Source organism: Lutjanus erythropterus, chromosome 2, assembly GCF_056507025.1.
Source record: "Lutjanus erythropterus isolate fLutEry1 chromosome 2, fLutEry1.hap2, whole genome shotgun sequence".
NCBI lineage: Eukaryota > Metazoa > Chordata > Actinopteri > Lutjaniformes > Lutjanidae > Lutjanus > Lutjanus erythropterus.
The window spans coordinates 19,700,544-19,722,401 of NC_139318.1; the positions used below are offsets into that span (position 1 = coordinate 19,700,544).

The window sequence follows — 21,858 nt, forward strand, 5'->3', positions numbered from 1 at the left end:
CAAACACATCTCCAACTGAGAAAGGGTAGAGGGCGTTGCTGTTATCATATGTCCCCTTTTTTTTCTCTCAAAACCCTTGAGGCTCTGTCATCAAAATAAAGTCTAGGCAGGAGTGAATTCTTATTCTTTTGTCTTTTTTTGGAAAATATGTTTTAATTTAGATTTTTTTTAAATAATGTATTTTACTGCAGCCTGACACCTCAAGATAGACTATGTTTTTTCTGTTTCAGAGTTATGTAAGAAATCAGCTGGTTGGTTACCACCTGCTGCTAGTTCTTCCATGTTTGTTCTGGTACTGTTTCTAATCATCTCTCTGTATTTCCTTTATCTTGCAGTGCTCAAGACAGATCCTTCAGCAATCAGCGCTGACTGAATGAACACTAATTTATCGTCACCACATGGAACCCATTCCTCTTGTTGAACATATGATGACCCTGACTGACCAAAGCAATTGGACAAATTACTATTGATGTGTGACCAAAGTGTGGTGATGCCTGGAGGTGACAGCGGTCCAGATGGGGAGGAGCCTGCGTTACCGTCAGCCACCGGACAAGATGGAGTGGAGGAGAGGGTGTCCTCAGGGCAGCAGGACAGAGGGGTGCAGTCGGAGACCCTCAGGGGGGAGGAGAGCAGGGCTTCAGGTGGAGAAGTGGGACAGGAAGATGAGGAGATGACGAGTGGGTCACATGACCTCTCTTCCTCTGCCAATCACAGCCCTGGTAGCGCCACAGGTTCCACCTCAACTTCAACAAAGAGGTATTTGCCTAATTGGATGTGACCCTTGACATATCTCCACATCATACCATAGTCACCTGCGTTTCTACAACGTGTCTTCATTAATCTTAAGTTTTAAAATGCACCACAGCGTCACATCCCTATAAACATATTGACACCTTTTCAGATAATTTAACTTATTTTTTATAAGGACAACAAACATTAGTCAGCATTTCTGTAAATGTACCAGTGTTATCCAGCTAGCTAATTTTCACTTGCCATGCTTTGGCAAGATGTTTGAAACCTACTAAGTGATTTTGTGAACTGTTTATTACTGTAGGTTATTTATTTATTGATTTGCTTATTTATTTACCTCTGGTTGTCCCTGTTTTAACCCTGTTAAATGTTAAAACGAGAACTCAGACTGCAGCATCACTTCTAGAAGAGGTCCAAAGGAGTAAAACAGATCAGTAAGACCAGACAGATGATCAAACAGCTTGTAAAAAAGTTTAGTGTTGAACCAGATTATTGTAATTACTACAGTCACATTTCTGACCTCCTGCTCCATTATGAACCATCTGGGACATTTCTTCTTTCTGTCCCCAAGTCAAAACTGAACACAGAGAAGTAACATTTCAGTTTTTATGCACCACATATCTGCAACAAACACATACCAGAAAATATGAGCTCTGCTCCAACTCCCAGTTATTTGAAATTTGGACATAAAACTTTTCTCTTTACTACAGTATTGTTTCAAGTTAAGCTCTCTGACTCTGTGTGTGTAGCAGTGAGAATGCAGACGGTGGCAAAGGGCAGGCCCACAAAGAGGTGATGATCACAGTGGCTGAGATGAAGAAGAGGCTTCCATCTGACAAACGCAGTCGCAGCAAAGCCAGCACTGTGGAGGCCTTACATTATGCACTTAACTGTGTCAAACAAGTACAAGGTAACTTGACAACTCAAAACTCTTAATAAACAGCTTTGTTTTTTCTTTGAAATCACAGACACCACATTTTCTGACATCATCTTGTTTTGTCTGTTTCTTTTTCTCTGCAGCCAATAGTGAATACTACAAACTGCTGATGCGAAATGGCCAGGATGAGAGGAGAGATGCCAGTGTTTGCACCCTGGAAGAGTTGGACAGAGTCACTTCTGAACACACCCTTAAAAACACGGTATATATACAATCACTCAACTGATGCTGTCGCAACTTTTTTCTACCATAATTGTGTCATACATTTATCACTGAAAACACACACTCTCGAGTGATAGAAGATTTGTTGGGAATTGTTCTTATATACAGTTTTGATACTCATTCAATGCTCCATCACAGTTGTGGACAGTCTTAAAGAAATAAACACATCTGCATATAGGGCTGGGCCATATATTTAAATTATATCAGTATCGTGTAGGGGTGGGAATATTTGGAAATCACATAATTTGATTCGATTCCATTTCTTTGGTGTCTGATAAGATTCAGAATTTTTTTTTATTAAATGAATAGGGGGCACAATTAATGCTGTTTAGAAAGAATTCACAATATCGGTGCTTCACTGCCCTCACAGTTGAGTTCCGCCCTTTTCGTTCTGTCGAATTCACGTTATTAACAAATATTTAGAAAATAATTTTTTGACGTTTGTGAATCAACGAAGAATCATCCATGTCCACACCGCGATGCAGCTAAGTTAGATTTTTTTCTCCCACCCCTAATATTGTGATATGGACCAGATATCCTCTTAGATCTTGGATATCGTTATATTGTGATATGGTAAAAGTGTTGTCTTTTGCTGGTTTTTACAGTAAAGTGATGTCATTTTCTGATCTTGCCAGACTGTTCTAGCTGTTCTGTTGTTTGCCATTATCCACTTAGTCATTATATCAACATTACTGATGATTGTTAATCAAAAATCTCATTGTGTTATCATTTTGTGAAAGCACTGATAGTCATCCCCACAGTGTAGCTGCAATTTTTATAAATGATCGAGGTATTTAGTAAAAAATATTGCAATATTTGATTTTGTCCATATTGCCCAGCCCTATTTGCATACATACGTGCACATGAGCGTTTATTTTTGCCTCACGCCTGGGCGTGTGTGTGAGTGTATGTGTGTTTACTGCTTTGTGTGTGTCTGTGACCTGGCTTGCTTGTGTGCTTGTGTCTTTCTCCATGTCCGTCTGTCTCTCTGTGCCTGTGTGTGTGTAGGACTCCTTTGTGGTGGTTTTCTCGCTGTCGAGTGGCCGCGTGCTGTACGCGTCGGAGCAGGCTCCAAGCATCCTGTGCTGCAAGAGGAAATTCCTGGAGTCCGCAAAGTTTGTGGAGTTGCTTTTCCACCAGGACGTTAACGTCTTCTACTCTCACACGGCTCAGCCACATTTGCCACCCTGGAGCAACTCACACACAGGTTTGTTTGGAACACATTAATTATATTTAAAATAGTTTTTTTTTTTTTTTTTTGACCTTATATTACACACCTTTAGCTGGAAAACCCTGAGGTTTGTGGCACTTGTGTCTGGGTTTTCTTTATTTAATTTTAGTGAATTATTTATCTTGACATGCTGGCTTGTGTTTTATTTATTTATTTATTTTATCAAAAATGCACCATGAGATTCAGTAGCAATCACAGAATTTTCAATCCAGATGGCAACTGTGATTTTTACAAGCTCAGAGATGCTACCCAACATTTACTTTCATTTAATGATCCTTTTATGATTTTTTTATGATCTCTTTTTATGATCATGGAAAAATGCTGACAACACTAATAACAGAACAAACACAAGCAAACAAATTCTAAAGTCCTTTTCCTTTTCTACTACCTATTTATTTAGGTCATTTCTCTGTTTGATTTAAATTTGATCAACTTTAGAAATTAGTTGTGTTTAACAGGGTTCAGAATTAATTTGTTTTTTTCTACTTGCCTGGTTGGACAAGTGGGTCAGAAATCTACTTGCTTGAAATAAATTTTTACTTGCCCCTGTACAAATTGTTTTATTTATTAGTGTCTAGGTTTGTAAAACACACACAAACGCTCTGATGAAGGATTTGTGCCGAAACACGTAAGCGTTTGTTTGTGATGTGAGCCAAATAAAAAACTCAAATGTGAGTATTTTGTCCTTCCAGACTTGAGATGTGCTACCTTTTTTGATTTTTTGGATTGTTTATTGGATTTTGGGTTTAGCACTCCACTGAGAATCCCATTGTTGAAGCGCAACCCCCTTCTCTCAATTTATCTAATTTTTCTCTTCTCTTTGTGTCTGCAGCAGGGGTTCTGTTCGACTGTGCCCAGGTCAAGTCTTTCTTCTGCAGAATCAGGTCAGTATACATACTGTATTTTCCCTCTGTTAAAGATTTCCTAAATAAACTCTGATTTCACAATAATAAAATATTTTTAGGAAAAATAAGATGTGCTCATAAAAATATGAATTCCACCAATTCATTATCTGAACTGATCAATAAATACCTATCTTGACCAATAGATATCAGTAAACCACATCTGAGCTCAGCTCCACAGACATCCTGGTGACCCCGTGGGGCTTTGTGAGCCATACAGCTAAAGATAGAACAAGTTCCCATGTTGTCGTAACAGAGAGATGACTAGATATGATCTGCATTTGTTTACATCATCTCCAGTTTGTCATACTTTTCCACAGATTAATATTAGTTCAGTAAATTGGCTCATGCTTTATCCATACATCACAGTAGAAATGAAAGATTTCTATTTATGTTTTAGGGGCGGAAAGGACCGTGAGGGTGAGATGCGCTACAACCCATTTCGGATAATACCCTACCTGCTGAAAGTGCAGGGTAAAGGCGGCAGCGGGGAGGAGGAGGAGCCATGCTGCCTGGCGCTGGCTGAACGCATCATCTCTGGATACGAGGGTACAATTATCAACACCACAAACTGCACATAACGCAAACAGACTTGCCCAAGGAATAGTAAACAACAAGCTGGTTATGAATTTACTTGTTTTTGCTTGTCTTCGAAAACGAAAAAAAAAGTTTTGCTAATGATGCTGATAAAAATGTCTGTCCAATTGCCTGCTTATACATGCCCACCACAGAGATGTGTCTGAGGAAGTTGTGTACAAAACATTATGACTTTCACTTCTTTTTTAGTTTCCCTCTTATTTGTTTATGTGAGTCTAGACTATGGTCACATGGTGTGGAGCACAAACAGAACAGACAATAATAACAAAACAATGGCACACAGCATGACTTAAGAAATGTCAGCTAAACAAAAGACGGATATTCTTCAAAAAGCACCTAGTTTATGGATAATTTTTCATTTGTCTGATTGTAATAATAAAATTTAACAGAGATTGGTGGCTGACATAATAAGTTGGCAAATACTTCTCTCTTTCATTATGCTTACATTCTTACTTGCAAACAAAATATGATAATTGCAGGTCTTCTGTTTTCAATTCAGCCTTTTATAGCTGCCAATGACTGTATATGGATTCTATTGTTCACTCTAAAATAAAAAATTACAGCCTGTCTGTACTTTGGTTTTCATACAACAGATACTTTATTCACTACCTCTTCTTACCGATGCTATGTGGTCATCAGTATGCAAAGACATTCATGTACATGTAAGAAAGGTCCTTGTGACATTTCCCTGACATTGGTATTTTTCACTTGTGCAGCACCTCGGATCCCCTTGGACAAGCGCATCTTCACCACCACACACTCCCCTGGCTGTGTGTTCCTGGAAGTCGATGACAGGTCAATACACACGCACACATAAACATGTGTTCAGTCACAGTACACATTCAGTTTTTTTAACTGACAGTGTGTTCACGAAGCTAATTTGATGGTGATTGTCCGCAGGGCTGTGCCGTTGCTGGGATACCTCCCTCAGGATCTGATTGGCACGTCACTGCTGACTTGCATCCACCCAGACGACCGTCCTCTCATGCTGTCTATGCACCGGAAAGGTACATTTTATGTAAATAATTAGTTTTTTAATAGATCTTGTTAGTATATTTAGATGAAAAATTGTCATTGATTTTGAGTTTGAGCATATTAAACAATTAATTAAAAGCAATGGATCCACTCAAGGTTTCACCTAGTGTTGTTTATAGTGACCAATCAGTCACACAGTTTACTACATCTTCACCCCTCTCATGATGTCTTTTTCTTTTCATGCCATTTGTAGTGTTGAAGTATGCAGGTCAGTCTCCGTTTGAGCACTCTCCGGTGCGTCTGCGCTGTCAGAACGGAGACCACATAACCTTGGACACCAGCTGGTCCAGCTTCATCAACCCTTGGAGCCGCAAGGTGGCCTTCATCATTGGACGGCATAAAGTCAGGACGTAAGTAGCAACGGCACAAACTCAGAACCTCATGAAGACTAAAAAACAATTTACATGTTGCATTCACAAATAAAGTCTCAATGCTTTCTATGTGATCAGATGCTGTAATCCACCTTTTTGTGTTTTATGTGTTTGAAGTGCTGTAGCAGCACTATAGTTCCTAAAAGTTTCTTATTAAGTCAAATTAAATGTCCTGCTGTCTTTTCTCACCAGGAGTCCACTGAATGAGGACGTGTTTGCTGCTCGGACTAAAGACGATATCCCAGTCACCCATGAGGAAATAAAAGATCTGCAAGCAAAGATCTACAAGCTTTTCCTGCAGGTTATTATTGCAGTGTTGAAAAAAAGTATAATTCAAATATTTATCATAATTTATCAATAGAAAACAATCAAATGCTAGCAGGTCATAAATACTAAAATTAGGTTGCCTTTTTGTTTTTCATATCAGTTTGAAATTAATTATTTTGGGAGGTTCACATCAAACACCATAAGACAAAATTTTGAGACTTTGATGGCCATTATTGGCTTTTTTTTGGACATTTTTATTGTCTTATTAGATAATTGATAGAAGATGTTGAAGTCCTAGACCACATACTACCACATGTGTAGGCAAACAAACCTACAAACACGTCTTAAGGGATTAAATCGATCGCAACTGGACTGGTAAAATTGTCTTAGAAGACGTTTCGCCTCTCATCCGAGCAGGCTTCATCAGTTCATGCTCATCAGACTAGATAGGACAGCTCTAGTCTGATGAATAGTAGTTGGACTTCAATTATTTATCCTCTAAGAGAGGCCGCCTCCAGACCAAGAATGGTTTCACTCCCTATTGTGAGGCCTAACGACAGTCGTTTGGGTTGAGTGGGGTGAAACCCCAGTGAGCCAACAACCGTCGTTGGGGGGGTCTCACTCGTTAGTGTTCCATTCTGTTCTAACGATGGTCGTTAGGGGCACCTGGAGCCAGGTGTGGCTGGACTGTGTTGTTGGTTTTTAGAGGCTAAATTATTGAATCTTTTGGGAAGGGATGAAAGGACAGTTTATGCTCCAGTGGATGGTGTGAGTCAAAAAGTAGGTACTGGTCTGTGTGTGTGGCCTTTGGGGGTTATCAGAACTCTACAACACAGAGCTGATAATGTTCCCACCAGCCGACAGGCCAGAGAAAAAGAACCCAAACACCTAAGGGAGGCCCTAAAAACCTGTGGTTATCCCAGCTGGTCCTTTGCAAAAAGCGTGGCTAATTCCAGGAGGAAAAATGACATTTTGGTGGAGAAAGAAAAGAAGGACAGACGAAACAACATTGTCATTCCATATGTCTCAGGTTTATCTGAGAAACTCAGAAGGGTTTTCAACAAACACAACATCCCAGTACATTTCAAGCCTGGCAACACCCTCAGACAAAGGTTGGTACACCCTAAAGACCGCACGCCTCATACCCAGAAGAACAATCTGGTGTATGCGGTCCAGTGCGGCGGGGAATGCTCCAGCCTTTATATTGGGGAAACTAAACAAAAACTAAGTATGCGCATGGCACAACACAGACGGGCTAACGCTTCAGGTCAAGACTCTGCTGTTTACTTACACCTCAAAGAGACAACACACTCTTTTGAGGACAAAGATGTACATATTCTTGACAGAGAAGACAGATGGTTTGAAAGAGGAGTAAGGGAAGCCATCTATGTCAAAGTTGAGAAGCCATCCCTGAACAGAGGGGGAGGTCTACGACACCACCTATCCCCAACTTACAATGCTGTCCTTTCATCCCTTCCCAAAAGATTCAATAATTTAGCCTCTAAAAACCAACAACACAGTCCAGCCACACCTGGCTCCAGGTGCCCCTAATGACCATCGTTAGAACAGAATGGAACACTAACGAGTGAGACCCCCCCAACGACGGTTGTTGGCTCACTGGGGTGTCACCCCACTCAACCCAAACGACTGTCGTTAGGCCTCACAATAGGGAGTGAAACCATTCTTGGTCTGGAGGCGGCCTCTCTTAGAGGATAAATAATTGAATTCCAACTACTGTTCAAAAAAAACTCCTCAACCCCTGACACAATGCCCTGCTCTGCAAAATGACCTCAAGACTCTATGCCAGGATAAAAAACAATATGAAGCCATTTGGAAATGCCTCGAGAAGCATCTTCAGTAAACAGTTAACTCATTTATTCCTTTATTGTATATGCACCAACTTAATATTTTACATATAAACATAAGGGGAATCAGATCAAACAAAGAAGAGCTTCTCCACATCCTACAGGAAAATGATGTTCATGCAGCTTCAATAAATGAAACGTTTCTCTCCCCGCTCATAGACTTCTCCATACCAGGCTATGACATTTTAAGAAAAGACAGACCTCAGGGGAAAGGTGGAGGAGTGGCCCTGCTCATTAAAAAAACAATTGCCTACGATGAGACCATTATCTCACTAAGCCCAGATCAAGTCCAAAGCAATGAATATATAACTGCAAGAATCAAACCCTGCCCTGACTCTAGTATACTCCTGATGTCAATTTACTGTCCTCCTGGTGTAATTCCTTCCATTTCTCTTTTCCAAAAGATTCTTCTCCAGGAGAAGAAAGTAATTATCATGGGAGACTTAAATGCAAAACACTCAGCTTTTAATAATAATAGCACAAATCAATCAGGTACTATACTAAACAATATAATTGAGCAGAGTGATCTAGTTGTACTGAACAATGATGAACCAACATATTATTCCACAACGCACAACTCGGTGGACATCTTAGATCTTTGCCTCTGCACCCCTGAATTAGCTGGAAGAGTAACAGTGTTTTCTGTCTGTGGTGACATCGGCAGTGACCATTTACCAATACTCACCTCACTCAGCCTTGAAGTCCAGGCTATTAAAAAACAGCCAAGATATGACTATAAATCAGCAAACTGGCAAGCATTCAAACTCTCTACCACCAACCAAAGTGTCCAACTTCCTCCATGCGACCCAGAACCTTCTGCCATGGACCAAAGATCCATCTTGCTCGGACAGATACTCCTCACTGCCAGAGAAAGCTCTGTGGGCCTCAGAGGAGATCCTAAAGGCCCAAACAACCTCCCCCCTTCTCTGATACGCCTTATTAAAGTAAAAAGAAGACTAAGGAGAGAATTTATGAAAACAAGGTCTCTGGAGATCAAACAAAAAGTCAACCAACTACAAACACAAATACGGAAAGCAATTAGGACGGAACGAGAAAAGACATGGAACAGATTTTACACAGACTTAAACAATGACCCAAATCCCAAAACATTCTGGCAAAAGATCAATCAGCTTAATGGAAGAAAAAATAATTTGAGAAGCACAATTTTAACACACAATGGCCAATTGATTGATGAAGAAAAAGAAAAGGCAAAGGTTTTTAAGGAACACCTGCAAAATGTCCATTCATGTCCAGATGACCCCTTGTTTGACCCGGAGTGGAAGGAAATAGTAGAGCGTCAGATCTGTCTACCCACCCACTTACCACTCAAAGATTTAGAAACCAATCACCCTTTAATGAAGATGGTTACAACAACTGAACTCCAGGAGCACATTAAGAAGCTCAAAGTGAAAGCCCCTGGAGAAGACACAGTGGACAACCGGCTTATCAAGGAAGCATCAGCAGAGCTTCTCACCGTTCTTGCAGATTTGTACACACTTTGCCTCCATGTTGGTTACTTCCCAAAACCCTGGAAATCAGCTCTGGTGTCTATGGTCCCCAAACCACACAAAGATCCCCACCTGCCTGTCAATTACAGACCCATTAGCCTCTTGAGTAACCTTGGCAAACTTTTTGAAAGGGTTCTGGCTGACAGGCTCCAGAGACATTTCGATGCCCTAGGAGTTTTGGGGGTTCACCAGGCAGGATTCAGAAAGGCAAGAAGTTCAACCGACAATATCCTAAGGCTGGCAGAAGACATCCAACGAGGTTTTAATAAAAAAGAAGCAACTATCGCAGTATTCTTTGATATTGAAAAGGCTTTTGATAAAATGTGGCATCAAGGACTCATATACAGGCTGCTAGACAGTAATTTACAACTCCCAAAACAAATGGTTGTACTTTTAAAAAGCTTTTTAACCCAGAGAGAGATTGTAGTGAAAGTAGGAGCATCAATCTCCAAGAGATTTACCCCAGAAGCTGGCGTACCACAGGGCTCAGCACTCAGTCCTCTGTTGTTTTTAATATACATAAGCGACATCTATTACCCACCCAGAGGAGAAGGACAAGTTTCCCAGTTTGCTGATGACCTCTGTTATTGGGCGTCATCAACAAACCCTTTACATGCTGCAAAAAAACTTCAGAGAAGCATCACTGAGATGGAATCCTGGGCAAATATGTGGAGGGTCAAACTAAACCCCTCAAAAACACAATGTGTGCTCTTTTCTAAACATTCTCGTAAAAATAAGCAGGTAAATCTTAACCTATATGGACAAACTCTCCAGACCACCCCCACAGCAAAATTTCTAGGTGTAACATTTCAAGAAAATATGCAATGGACAGCACACATAGCTGAAATTGAAAAAGAGGCGCGAAGGAGACTCAACCACCTGAAAGTGCTCTGCAGAAAACAAGGAGGAGCCAATCCTGAAACAGCTGTGAGGGTGTATCAGTCATACATCAGACCACTGTTTGAATATGCAGTGCCTGCCTGGTGCAACGTAGGGACAACACAGCTCACAAAACTCCAGGTTGTCCAAAACATTGCTATAAAAATGTGCTACAGACTACCAAAATATACAAGCAATAAATACACCCACAAACTATCTGGCCTCATGACCCTGCAGGAAAGAATCGCCGTCCTGGGAAGAAAATATCTACAAAGAGCTGAAAACAATCCTTCATTACAACAGACCATACAGGAGGAAAAGACTGACCCACCAAGATACCTCTGTAGCACTCCCCTGTCTGTCTTACTGAAGTACTGACACAGAAGACTGACACCATTACATAATATTTTAAGGGCTACAATTTTTAATTTTTAAGGTTCTTATCGTAAAAGTTTTTATTTAATTATTTATTCGTTTTATTCTTTTTATTATCATACTCTCTTTTATTTTTAATTATGGGGCAATTGTGGTGTTCTTTTATTATTTGTACCACTTTTATTATAATCAAGAAAATGGGGATAAAAGGAAAGAAAAAGAAAAAAAAAAAAAAAGAAAATTGAAAATTAAAAAATTATGGTGATTGAGGTGAGGTGATGGTGAATTAATGGTGAATTAATGGTGAACTTGGTAACCTCTTCTTCCCATCCAATCCCCCAGCCCAGACCAACTCCAATTGGAAAACAGGGACTGGAGAGGACTGCTAGTCCTGAGCTGTCCCTACAGGAACCAGGCTTATCTGTACTGTACTGTACTGTTCATCAGACTAGAGCTGTCCTATCTAGTCTGATGAGCATGAACTGATGAAGCCTGCTCGGATGAGAGGCGAAACGTCTTCTAAGACAATTTTACCAGTCCAGTTGCGATCGATTTAATCCCTTAAAATAACTATGACCTGGATGAATGAGAATATTCACAGGCCTACAAACACATGCCTCTCTACCCCAGAGTTGTTATTATTTTGTATTTTTAATTCGTTTTTAGTTTTATTTCATTTTTAGTTTGCCGTTTCAGTTCACTTTAGTTTCAGATATTTTTCAGAGTGGGTTTTCAAAATGGTTAGTTTGGTTTTTATTAGTTTTAGTTTTTTCAGTGCCTCCTCATGTTTGTTATGTTGACAAATTTGACCAAACTGACAAATATTAAAAGACATTTCCTATTTTTATTTTATTTTACTTACACTATAATTTTAGTCAAGTTTTTATTTTTGTTTCAGTTAACTGAAATGATTTTTCCACACTTAGTTTTAGTTTAGTTTCAGATAAGTTTAATAACCTTGGCACACACATACAGACACAGATGTCTTACTTTATCTTCTGTTTTTATTTCTGTTTGTGTATCACAGTTTCTCCAGAGCCTTCATTACTTTGTGTCTCTCCTCCACAGCCTGTCCATAACAACGGTTCCAGTGGTTATGGCAGCTTGGGAAGTAATGGCTCTCATGAGCACTATATCAGCGTAGCTTCTTCAAGTGACAGCAATGGTAACCTGTGGGAAGACTCGCATCGGGAGCCGGTGAGACATCACAGTGATATCACAGTCTAGGAAGCCAGAGGTAACCCAACATGAATCATGCTGATCTTGTGTGTGTGTGTGTGTGTGTGTGTGTGTGTGTGTGTGTGTGTGTGTGTGTGTGTGTGTGTGTGTGTGTGTATTATTGCAGATGACTTTGCAGCAGATCTGTGCTGATGTGAACAGAGTGAAGAGTTGGGGCCAACAGGTGCATCTGGGTTCCAGCCACAAAATTGCTCTTCTTGGCAAACCTGCCACAGGTAGTTTAGCCCAACACATATAATATACAAAACATAAAAAACACAACTGTGACAAAATGTGTCTAAAATGACCCTTTTCATCCCCCCAGCACGTCTGCCCCCCGCAGCCTCCAACCCTGAGGTCAGAGATCATGAAGAAAGCAGGAAGCAAACACACATTCCCTCCTATCAGCAGATCAACTGTGTGGACAACATCATCAGGTGTGTGCTGATAGCATCATCATGCCTCTCTTAAATCACTTCAGAAGATAATGTTAAGTCAGTTCTGAAATAGAAGTCCAGTGAGCCCCCCGGGTCCTTGCCACTCTGTGAGGGCTCTGTAAAAAGGTTATAGATTTATTGATTTAAATTATCATGCGATAAAAACATTTTTTTATTTTCATGAAAGACTTCATAGTTTAGTGAATAATATTTAAAATTTTAATCAAAAATAGTTCATCAGTTATTTTCTAACAATCTATGACTCTAATATTGACCCACTAATGGTGTAAACAGGCTCGCTCTGTCATATTCAAGTCCTAGGGTAGGCTTGTTATTGTTGTTTTTATGTTACTTATTAGGCCTATTTTATATCTGCTCTTATTTATTTTTCATATACAAGTTATATGTTTTATCATAAATTGTTTATAATAATCAGAATCCACATTTTATGTTATGTATGCATGTCTAATAACTTTTTGATACATTTATCTTGTGTTGTTCTTTCACATAACTAAGCAGAAGTGTAAAAAATAATAACATAAAATTATTCTAAGGGACATATTTTCTATCTTGCAAAGGATCCTTACCGAAAAAAATTGAGAACCGCTATGTTAAAGTAACTAACTCCTGTCACATGATTAATTGTGCCCGTGTTTGTGTTCCAGATATTTGGAGAGCTGTACGGGTCCAGCCCTCAAGCGAAAGAGTGATTCTCATTCCCTGGCCACCTCTTCTTCTTCATCCTCTACCTCAGAAGACGACAAGCCTGCTGGAGCCACTGACACAGCTCAGGCCAGCTCAGATGGTATAAACATACTACACAATTGACTACTTGGGTGTCATTTGGGTAATATTTTCCTTGCAAAATATTTATCTTGTTTCCCTTAACTTTCCAGTGGTGTTGGACAGTGGGGTGTCAGTGGCCCCTACAGCAGCAGCAGTTGTTGGAGCGCCTCTGACTGACATCACAATGTCCACTAAGGCCATGAGTGTAGTCTCTGTCACCAGCCAGTGTTCGTACAGCAGCACGATCGTCCATGTGCCACAGCCTGAATCAGGTACATAAACATTCTCTTAGTCAGAGACTTTTCTATAACTGTTCTTTAGATTGTGCAGTTTAATAAACTGCGTATGTGAGTTATATATCTAGAAAGCGGCATTGGATCACTGTTACTTTGGCAAACTGTCTCATGAACACGTTTTTTTTCTCATTGTTCACCAACAGAGGCCACGGCACTGGAGGATGCCCCCATGGGTAGTGAGCCTGCCGATGGTGCTCCAACCCCTGTCCGTCCCACTCCGAGCCCCGCCACAGAGGAACGGAGGTTTGTAGGTCTCACCAAGGAGGTGCTGTCAGCTCACACCCAGAAGGAGGAGCAGGAGTATGTGGATCGGTTCCGCCATCGCATCCTCCAGAGTCCCTACAGCTCTTATCTGCAGCTGGACAACAGCTCCATGGCTCACTCCCACCATCCAGGTATGTATTCACTTATAAAAATGGATTGGTGGCAAATTAAAGGGAAAAAACATTGTCTTAGACAGAGTGTAGCCACCATGAACTTGGCAAGTCTCCATTCTTCAAAAAGACATTTGCTTATTTGGTGTTTTGATTACGGTGTATGGTGATATGGAGTATTGTGTAGCACATTTGACCAAAATCTCTCATACATGGGTCTTCATATGGTTCAAATGACTTTGGAAACCATAACTTGTGATTCATATAATTTTCATGCTCATCAAACCATTTAGTGTCAAGTCTTCAGACAACGAGGGATTATAGTGTTTCAGCTGCAAGATTGCTGAACAAACTTCCCCTCAGTATCAAATCTGTGCCAGATCTTAAAATGCTTTATTTGACCATTCCATTGTAATTCTGAAATTGGGAATAAAAATAAAATTATTGACTTTCTGACTTATTTACTTACTTGTATTCTCTGTCTATAAGTTTTAAAGGAATACTTTGGTACCTTCTATCAAACGTATTCTGTAACCTGTGTCCATCTCACCACAGGTGACTATCTACGCCCGTTGAGTGCTGGTGGGTTGAACCGCTCTCGGAGAGGAAAGCCCAGACCCAAGCGCCCCAAACCCCACGGTTCCTCAGACAGCTACGCTTCCCCACCTGGCCCTCCTCGTCGAGCCCAGAACTCCTCCTGGCCCTCCTCAGAGTCCTCCCAGCCCCAGATGGGGGCTCCCTACAGCCAAACGTCACAACTCCAGGCGCCGTTTTTCCCCATGATGCAGACCCAGCCTGGCCCGGAGGAACAGCCCAGGCCGCAACAGCTGCCTGGACCAAGTCTCATGGTGCTGCAGCCTAATGATCAGACCCAGTTCGGCTACAACTTCAACATCATGCAGTCCGCTCAGAGCCTGCCAGGCATGCAGTCAATCCAGATGGAGCCCATTCAGAACCTGCAGAACATACAGAACTTTCACAATGTGCAGCCCATGGCGCCGGCCCAGACCATCAACCCATACGTGGCTCCGGTCATTGCCGTCATGCTGCCCAACTACCCAACTTTCACTCCAGGTTACCCGTCCATTTACCCTTCGTCCGCTCCTCCTCCCATGCTGCCCCAAGCACCCATTGCTATGACAGGCTTTGTCCCTGGCGCTGCCCCCTTCCCTCAGCCCATGTTCCAAGCCCAGCCAGGCTCTCACACTCCGCTGGGTCCTCTGCTCTGCTCACCCAGAGCAAGCTCCTCTGTTGGGGAAGAGGAGGAGGGAGCCGGACCCCGGGCTTTATTCTCCAGCTCTCGCTCTAGTTCTCCGCTGCAGCTGAACCTGCTGCAGGAGGAGCTGCCGAAGCCAAGTGAAGGGCAGAGCAGCACCGGGCACAACCACGCCGAGAGCCTCCATGAACAACACGCCAACGAGGTGAGACCTTCACATTCAACATGCCAAAATCTTTACTTTCTTACAAATTCCTTCTACAAGCGCAATTCCTTTCATTCCCCAGTAGAATTATGGTCATATATACCTAGTATGTGTTGATGTACATTACATGTCTCTACAGTTGTACTTAAATATGCTATGTCCTAGGTTCATCTATGTTGAAAGGAAAAACTAATTTTGAAGATGGTTAAAAACTTGCACTGGGTAAAAGAAAGATTCTTAAGTCACAGGTCTGAGGAAGAGGAAATTAAACAGGCACAAGTCGATTCCTGATTCCTGAACTGATTTATTTATATGTGTGGTCAGAGTCCTGGTGCACAGAAGCACATCATAGAGTCTGTGTGGAACAAAGGAAATGCGTGTCTTTTATAGGCAATGTGTGTGTCTGTAAGTGTAACTGGGATAGTAGAGAAGTCTAGAGGTGTGTGTATTGGAGGTTGCTGTAGGTTCAGACTGTCCTGGCTCTTAACCGTATAAAGTCATAGAGTCATTCTATACCTCTGTACTCTGTAACAAACGTAAACATTCTTATCCTTACATGGACACTCAGAACTGATGAAACACTATGGAGTTGAGTTCAGCCACATACACATATAAAATGGAGCTAGCCTTGATTCCAATTAATATGGATATAAAAAGTATATATATAAAAGTATATACAAGATCTTAATGTTATATAGAATTAGTATGATAATACAATATATATAACATATTAAATCTCATTGTTTCAGGTTAGCATACAAAAACCACCTTTCATCAGGGGGCCTGTAAAAACAACCCATAGTTAGATCTTATGTTAGCTAATGTTAGCAAAATGCTAGACAACTAGCTAGTTATTCTAGGATGTGTCTGTATGTTACTTTTACAGGCACCCCAGCAAAATCTTTGAACCATCTTCAAAATTAGTTTTTCTTTTCAACATTCACGAGCCAAGCACATAGCACTTCTAAGAATAACAGGAAAGAAGAGAGTTGACCAAGATACCAAATTTCTCAACTCAACTCAACTACTGTTTTTGCACAGAGCATAAACGAGCAGGGCATAGGAATAGTCAATTGTATTCACACAATAAGTACTTGATTTCATTCTGACTGTTAAACTTTTGCTTTGATCAGGGTGATAACCCCAGTGAGTCTGGGAACCACGATGCCCAGTCTACATCCAGTGAGTTGCTGGACCTGCTGCTGCAGGAGGACGCCAGGTCAGGAACCGGCTCCAACGCCTCAGGCTCTGGGTCAGGGGAGTCTGGAGGTTCCCTTGGATCTGGATCTGGATCTGGCTCCAATGGAACCTCCACCTCACACACTGGTAAGAGAAAACACACCCAACAGTCTGCATAAAACTTTTTACACATTCTCTGTGCTGGCAAATAATATTTCTAATATTCCAAAATACACTGTGCTGTAAAAGTGATGGTACATTGAAAGTGAGTTAAACAATCAAACTTTTGAAAACTACCACATTGAGGACAATGCAAGATAGAGGAGCAACACTTTGACTTCACAGTTGGCTGAAGTGGCTGATGCAAACCTCTCTTTCTGGTTTACAGGCAGCAGCAACAGCAGCAAATATTTTGCCAGCAACGATTCATCAGACACATCATGCAAAGCCCGTAAGAGCCAGGAGGCTCCGGCAGAGCACCAACAGCATCAACATAACCAGCACAGCTTCGACACTCGAGTGGAGAATTCACTGTGGAGTATGATCCAGCACACGCCCGAGCATGTCATGATGACGTACCAGATTCACACCAGGTACACACACAACACCACTCTTACTGTTTCTATTCCACTCATGTTGGAATAGAATAAAATGCCAGTCCTGACAAAACCTCTCGTTTTGGCATCACACATTGAGATGTGGTCATAAAAGCAACATACTACAGAAGTTCAACCCACATGCAGTAGAGCATTAACATTTTCCTTTTCCTCACGATTCACATTAGAAATCGTCATCTTTTATACTGGTTAAAAGTTATTGCTAATGTATCACTTGGCAACAGTTTTTGGAATTTGCCGACCTAAGCCCCCAAGCCAGAGGCTAATTGGAGCTTGCTTGGTGCACGCAAATCAGTGCTCAATCACTATTTATGAACTTCTCAGAGATGTGATCTGAGAGCTTGCAGAGAGCTTGCCAATGCCTCGCAGACACCGTAAAGGTATTCAGCAGGCTGAATATCTGGAGTCATGCAGTGGGCTATAGTCAGACAGTCAGAGACGGGCCCGGGGAGGAGAGGCGTCAAGATGGACACTCTCAGACATGTAAGAGCACTGGAGCAGCAACCAGAAAAGCCCAAATATAGAAAAAGAAAATGAGCAAGAAAGTAGTTAAAAAGTAGTAGCTATTAAGTAGTTTGAATTCTCTCCTCCTCCAGTAGCAGCAACAGTAATGTGTGGCACAGTGTTGCTTCAGTATTAATAATTTAATGTCACTTCTCACATCTGTTTTCATGATAAAACATGTTTGGAGAGCAGGCAGACTTGTCTGATATCCCTTTTGGTCAAATATTTTGTTATGTACAACTTCCAAGACTCACTTTTACAAGACAGAAAGTTGTTGAGGGTGAACAGTTCAGTGATCTAATGACTTTGAACGTCATGTAATATGCCCAAGTTTAAACCAGCTCTTTTGGTGAGTTCAAAAGTAGCAAACAGCTGTGGTAAAATGCATTCCTTTATTATGTTTTCCTCCTGTCAGGCTCTTCGAAGCCCTTAAAGTCAAAACCGTTTAAACAGTTGGGGTCAAAATTCTTTGAAGCTGCTGGTTTTGGGACCACAGAAAGATTAGCATTTTTAAGACTTTTAAGTCTTTTTTGGCTTACCATCACTTTAATGACATTCTGTGGCACTGTATGACTGCTTGGTATTTGTTTGATGACTTTGCCTCTCATCCCTTGACCTTAAAATTTGTTTCCTAGCTCCTTCTCAAACCTGGTTTTAACAAGGAGAACTGTCACTTTTTTGGACTGTGCGTGCATGCGTGTGTGTGAGTACGTGTGTGTCATTGTCATTTTGTAAGGCAGACATAAACAGTAGTTTTATGGCTGCCCTCTGCTGATTTGATTGCGTAATAACATCATCTAATCCTTCAGTGTAAGACAGTCCCACATTTTTATATGTGATTTCCAGAAAAATGTGTTGCCTTACATTTGTAAGATGTACATAAGATGTTTTTTCTCTCTCTATTCCCATGTTATTTAACCCTTTGTCTTTGCCATACATTGTGTCTTTCCTCTCCTGCAGGGACCAGAATGAGGTGTTGGCAGAAGACAGGGAGAAGCTTCGGGTGCTTCAGCCCCTGCAGCCCTGGTTCACCCAGGAGCAGAAAGAGGAGCTGGCTGAGGTTCATCCCTGGATCCAACAACATACTATCCCACAGGAGATCGACACACAGGTGTGGATCTCCCATCACACACACACTACACACCTACGCACAAGCTGTTTTTAACTTCTTTATGTCTTTTTTATTGGTATTTAAAGTTATGCAAAATGCAATAAATCATAGATACAGTTGGACAAACACGGTATACTCCCCCATGTTTCTGCTTTAACAGAGCCCCATCTCTATTATATGTAGTATTGTACAGTTAAGTTCCTTGCAACTCATTTCCCTGTTAAATAAATGGAAATTTTCATTTAGACTAGTAAGTTTGTCTAAAAGAAAACAGTCAAAATTGAGCACAATTTATTAAAGGTTAAATATTGTCCAAAAACCATTGTGTGTGTTAAGAGGTATTTGAAGCCATTTATCATTTGAATAACCAAATTGTATATCTGGCCCTTCTAAAAAAAAAAAAACAGTATTTAAATCCGCTTCAAAACTTCATCAGGAAACTGTGTCCCCACATCTTCCTTTCACTGATTCCTTAACAAAATCAAGGGTTCCCAGTGATGTGATTTTATTAAGAATAAACTGCCCCAAGAAATCCTTTGGAACATTAATTTCAGAATGGCATCTAGAGAGCTGTGTGGTTGTGATGGGAAACCTGATCATGTATCTTTGTGTCTCACAGGGTTGTGTGAGCTGCAGTGCAGGTGCAGGGGTCGCCCACTCCCCTCACCCTCCTGCCCCTGACAGCTCGTCCCCTCTGGAGAGCCCTCATCAGGACCCCATCGGACCAGTGGTCGACACTTGAGCGACCAGGAAGCCAAAAGAACCAACCAACCACCCAGCTCACAGCGAACCAGCCCTGCCAGAAACCTCAACAAACTCCCACCATGCATTTCTTCTGACCAATCTGGAGGAGTGGGTCCCTATGCTTTAGTTCAACATGTTTTGTAAAGGTATCAGTGGCTGGACCAGGCCCTTAGGAGCAGAGGAGGCAAGAGCGACGGGCATTTTCACTGTCATTATCTCTTAGTCAGCCTAATGTGACTGCCTTTATCGGACCATAAATATTATACCTCTCTACTCTTTGTCTTTATCGACCCCTGTAGGGGTTTAGTCTGTACTTAAGACTGACTAGATCCTTCGGCACTATGAGCCACTTGACACTCAATTATAGGAAGAGGGTCCCATGGCTGCAGCCCCCAAACATGAGCACTGTGTACACACACATCTGGATGCAACTGGGTGACAAGACAGTGGCGGTGCTGACCCAGGACATGCACCAGACTCTTCTCCAGAGACGTGGAGCACAGGTTGTACAGTGTGTGTACCACATCAACTCCTTCAACTACAGAGTAACGCACCATGGAGGACACATGGTAGATTGTTTTGACGGACACTGAGACAAAGACAGATTTGCTGCTCTGTGTTTATAATGTTCTCTGACTCTAAATTCTTGTGAGTTAATTGTTGTTGGAGTGTATTCTCTTATTCCAGTGGTTGGTTTCTTGACCAGAACATCAGTTTTTATGTTTATCTGACCGAGGAACAACAGCAAACATATTGATTATTTCAAATTGAATTTAGTGCTACAACACAAGTCCCCCCTGATATCTAAAACGTCCTGTAGCAAACCCTTTCTCCACCCATTACCCTGCCTGACAGTCACCCTACAGAACCTGTAGCTTACCTCAAATTGTAAACAAACACAGCGCTGCCCCAAATTTCTCTTGATCCTGGGTTTACTTACTGAATGAATTTCCTCTTAGTCTCTGTGTAGCTGTCTGTTTGACTGGCTGTATGTGTGAATGTGTGTGTGTGTGTGTGTATGTGTGTGCATCTGTGTGTGTGTGTGTGTCAGTTGACTGATTGAAAGCTGCTTCCTTCGATACAGTTGTCAAACGGTGCAAGACAGACCAGGGTTTTCTACCGTTTTTAGATTCAAAGTATATTACAGTACCATGTATTTTATAGAAAAAGTACACAAAACAAACTTCACAAAGTGTATAAAAAGCCATTTGTCTTGAATTCAGGGACTGTTTGTTTGTGACACAAAGGAATGAATAAATGAATTATGACCTACCATGAACTCAGGCCTGACTGTCTGTTCCGTACAATGCACACACACACACACACACACACACACACACAAAAAAAAAAAAAAAATTGTGATGCTAATACTTACCATCATGGACGCCATACGGCTTATACCCACAAAGCGAGAAAGGAAAGAAAAGTTATTTAAGACCATACAGTATGTTCAAGAGGATTGTTGGATTATTTACATGATATTATCATTTATTATTAACATTGATTAAAGTATTTCATATTTAAACGTCAAGGTTATCATCAGTTCTTGTATATCTTGACACTTCTACTTTAAATCTAAATGTTTTTTGTGTGTTTTGCATTGGAATTATACAGTCCTACAGTCCTAAAAATGTTTAAAAAATCAGAAAATTATATAAAGTTTTTGTGGAAGAATGTCTTAATTGGGTGGGGTTGTGTTTGGGGGTTGTGACTAATGACCTCAGCATTTCTAAATTCCTTGATACTGCTCTGACTACAACACAAACAAGCTCAGCTACATCAAACTGCTTCCCTCACTCCAAAAGCAAAGTGCTCACACAATATTGATAACAAATCTTTATTATACTTTTTAATGTTAAATCCTCTGAGTTAATGTAGCCCTTCTCTAGAGCCTTTTCACAGCAGCCTTGTTGGTATGAAATAGTGGGTAAACAGGTGATAGCAATGATACTAATTAAGGTCAAACAGAGTCAGGGTGCTGCTGCTGTGCATTTAACAAGACCTTAATTAGTGTCACTGGTAATGACTGCGTTTACCCACTATTTCATATCAATAAGGCTGCTGTGAAAAAGGTCTATTAATATCACAACAAGACATTTTGACATTTCAATCAACTAAAACAAGTCTTATCCAAGTCTTCTAAAGCCCAGATGTGTCATTCCATGCTGTAAATGTTGGCTTTCAAGTAAACTTGGTATGTCAGGGCTTTAGGAGACTTGGATTACACCAGAT

General features: G+C 41.0%; 1 protein-coding gene across 3 annotated transcripts; it reads left to right on the forward strand.

Annotated features, from left to right (window-relative positions):
- Nucleotides 1-360: 360 nt before the first annotated feature.
- per3 (period circadian clock 3) lies at nt 361-20,905 on the forward strand. 3 transcript variants are annotated; one of them, XM_084731045.1, is made up of 21 exons: nt 361-756; nt 1,500-1,660; nt 1,771-1,889; nt 2,918-3,116; nt 3,973-4,024; nt 4,443-4,591; nt 5,356-5,434; nt 5,540-5,646; nt 5,868-6,024; nt 6,238-6,346; nt 12,008-12,136; nt 12,285-12,393; nt 12,483-12,594; nt 13,260-13,399; nt 13,491-13,652; nt 13,820-14,071; nt 14,606-15,471; nt 16,605-16,797; nt 17,039-17,243; nt 18,732-18,882; nt 19,502-20,905. In XM_084731045.1, exons 1-21 carry the CDS (start codon nt 470-472, stop codon nt 19,622-19,624), a joined length of 3,861 nt encoding a protein of 1,286 aa, XP_084587171.1. In that variant the 5' UTR covers nt 361-469; the 3' UTR covers nt 19,625-20,905. The 3 variants fall into 3 exon arrangements, with proteins under 3 accessions (XP_084587171.1, XP_084587179.1, XP_084587187.1); XM_084731053.1 differs by having other exon boundaries at nt 3,976-4,024; XM_084731061.1 differs by lacking the exon at nt 361-756 and adding an exon at nt 1,163-1,184.
- Nucleotides 20,906-21,858: the final 953 nt, after the last annotated feature.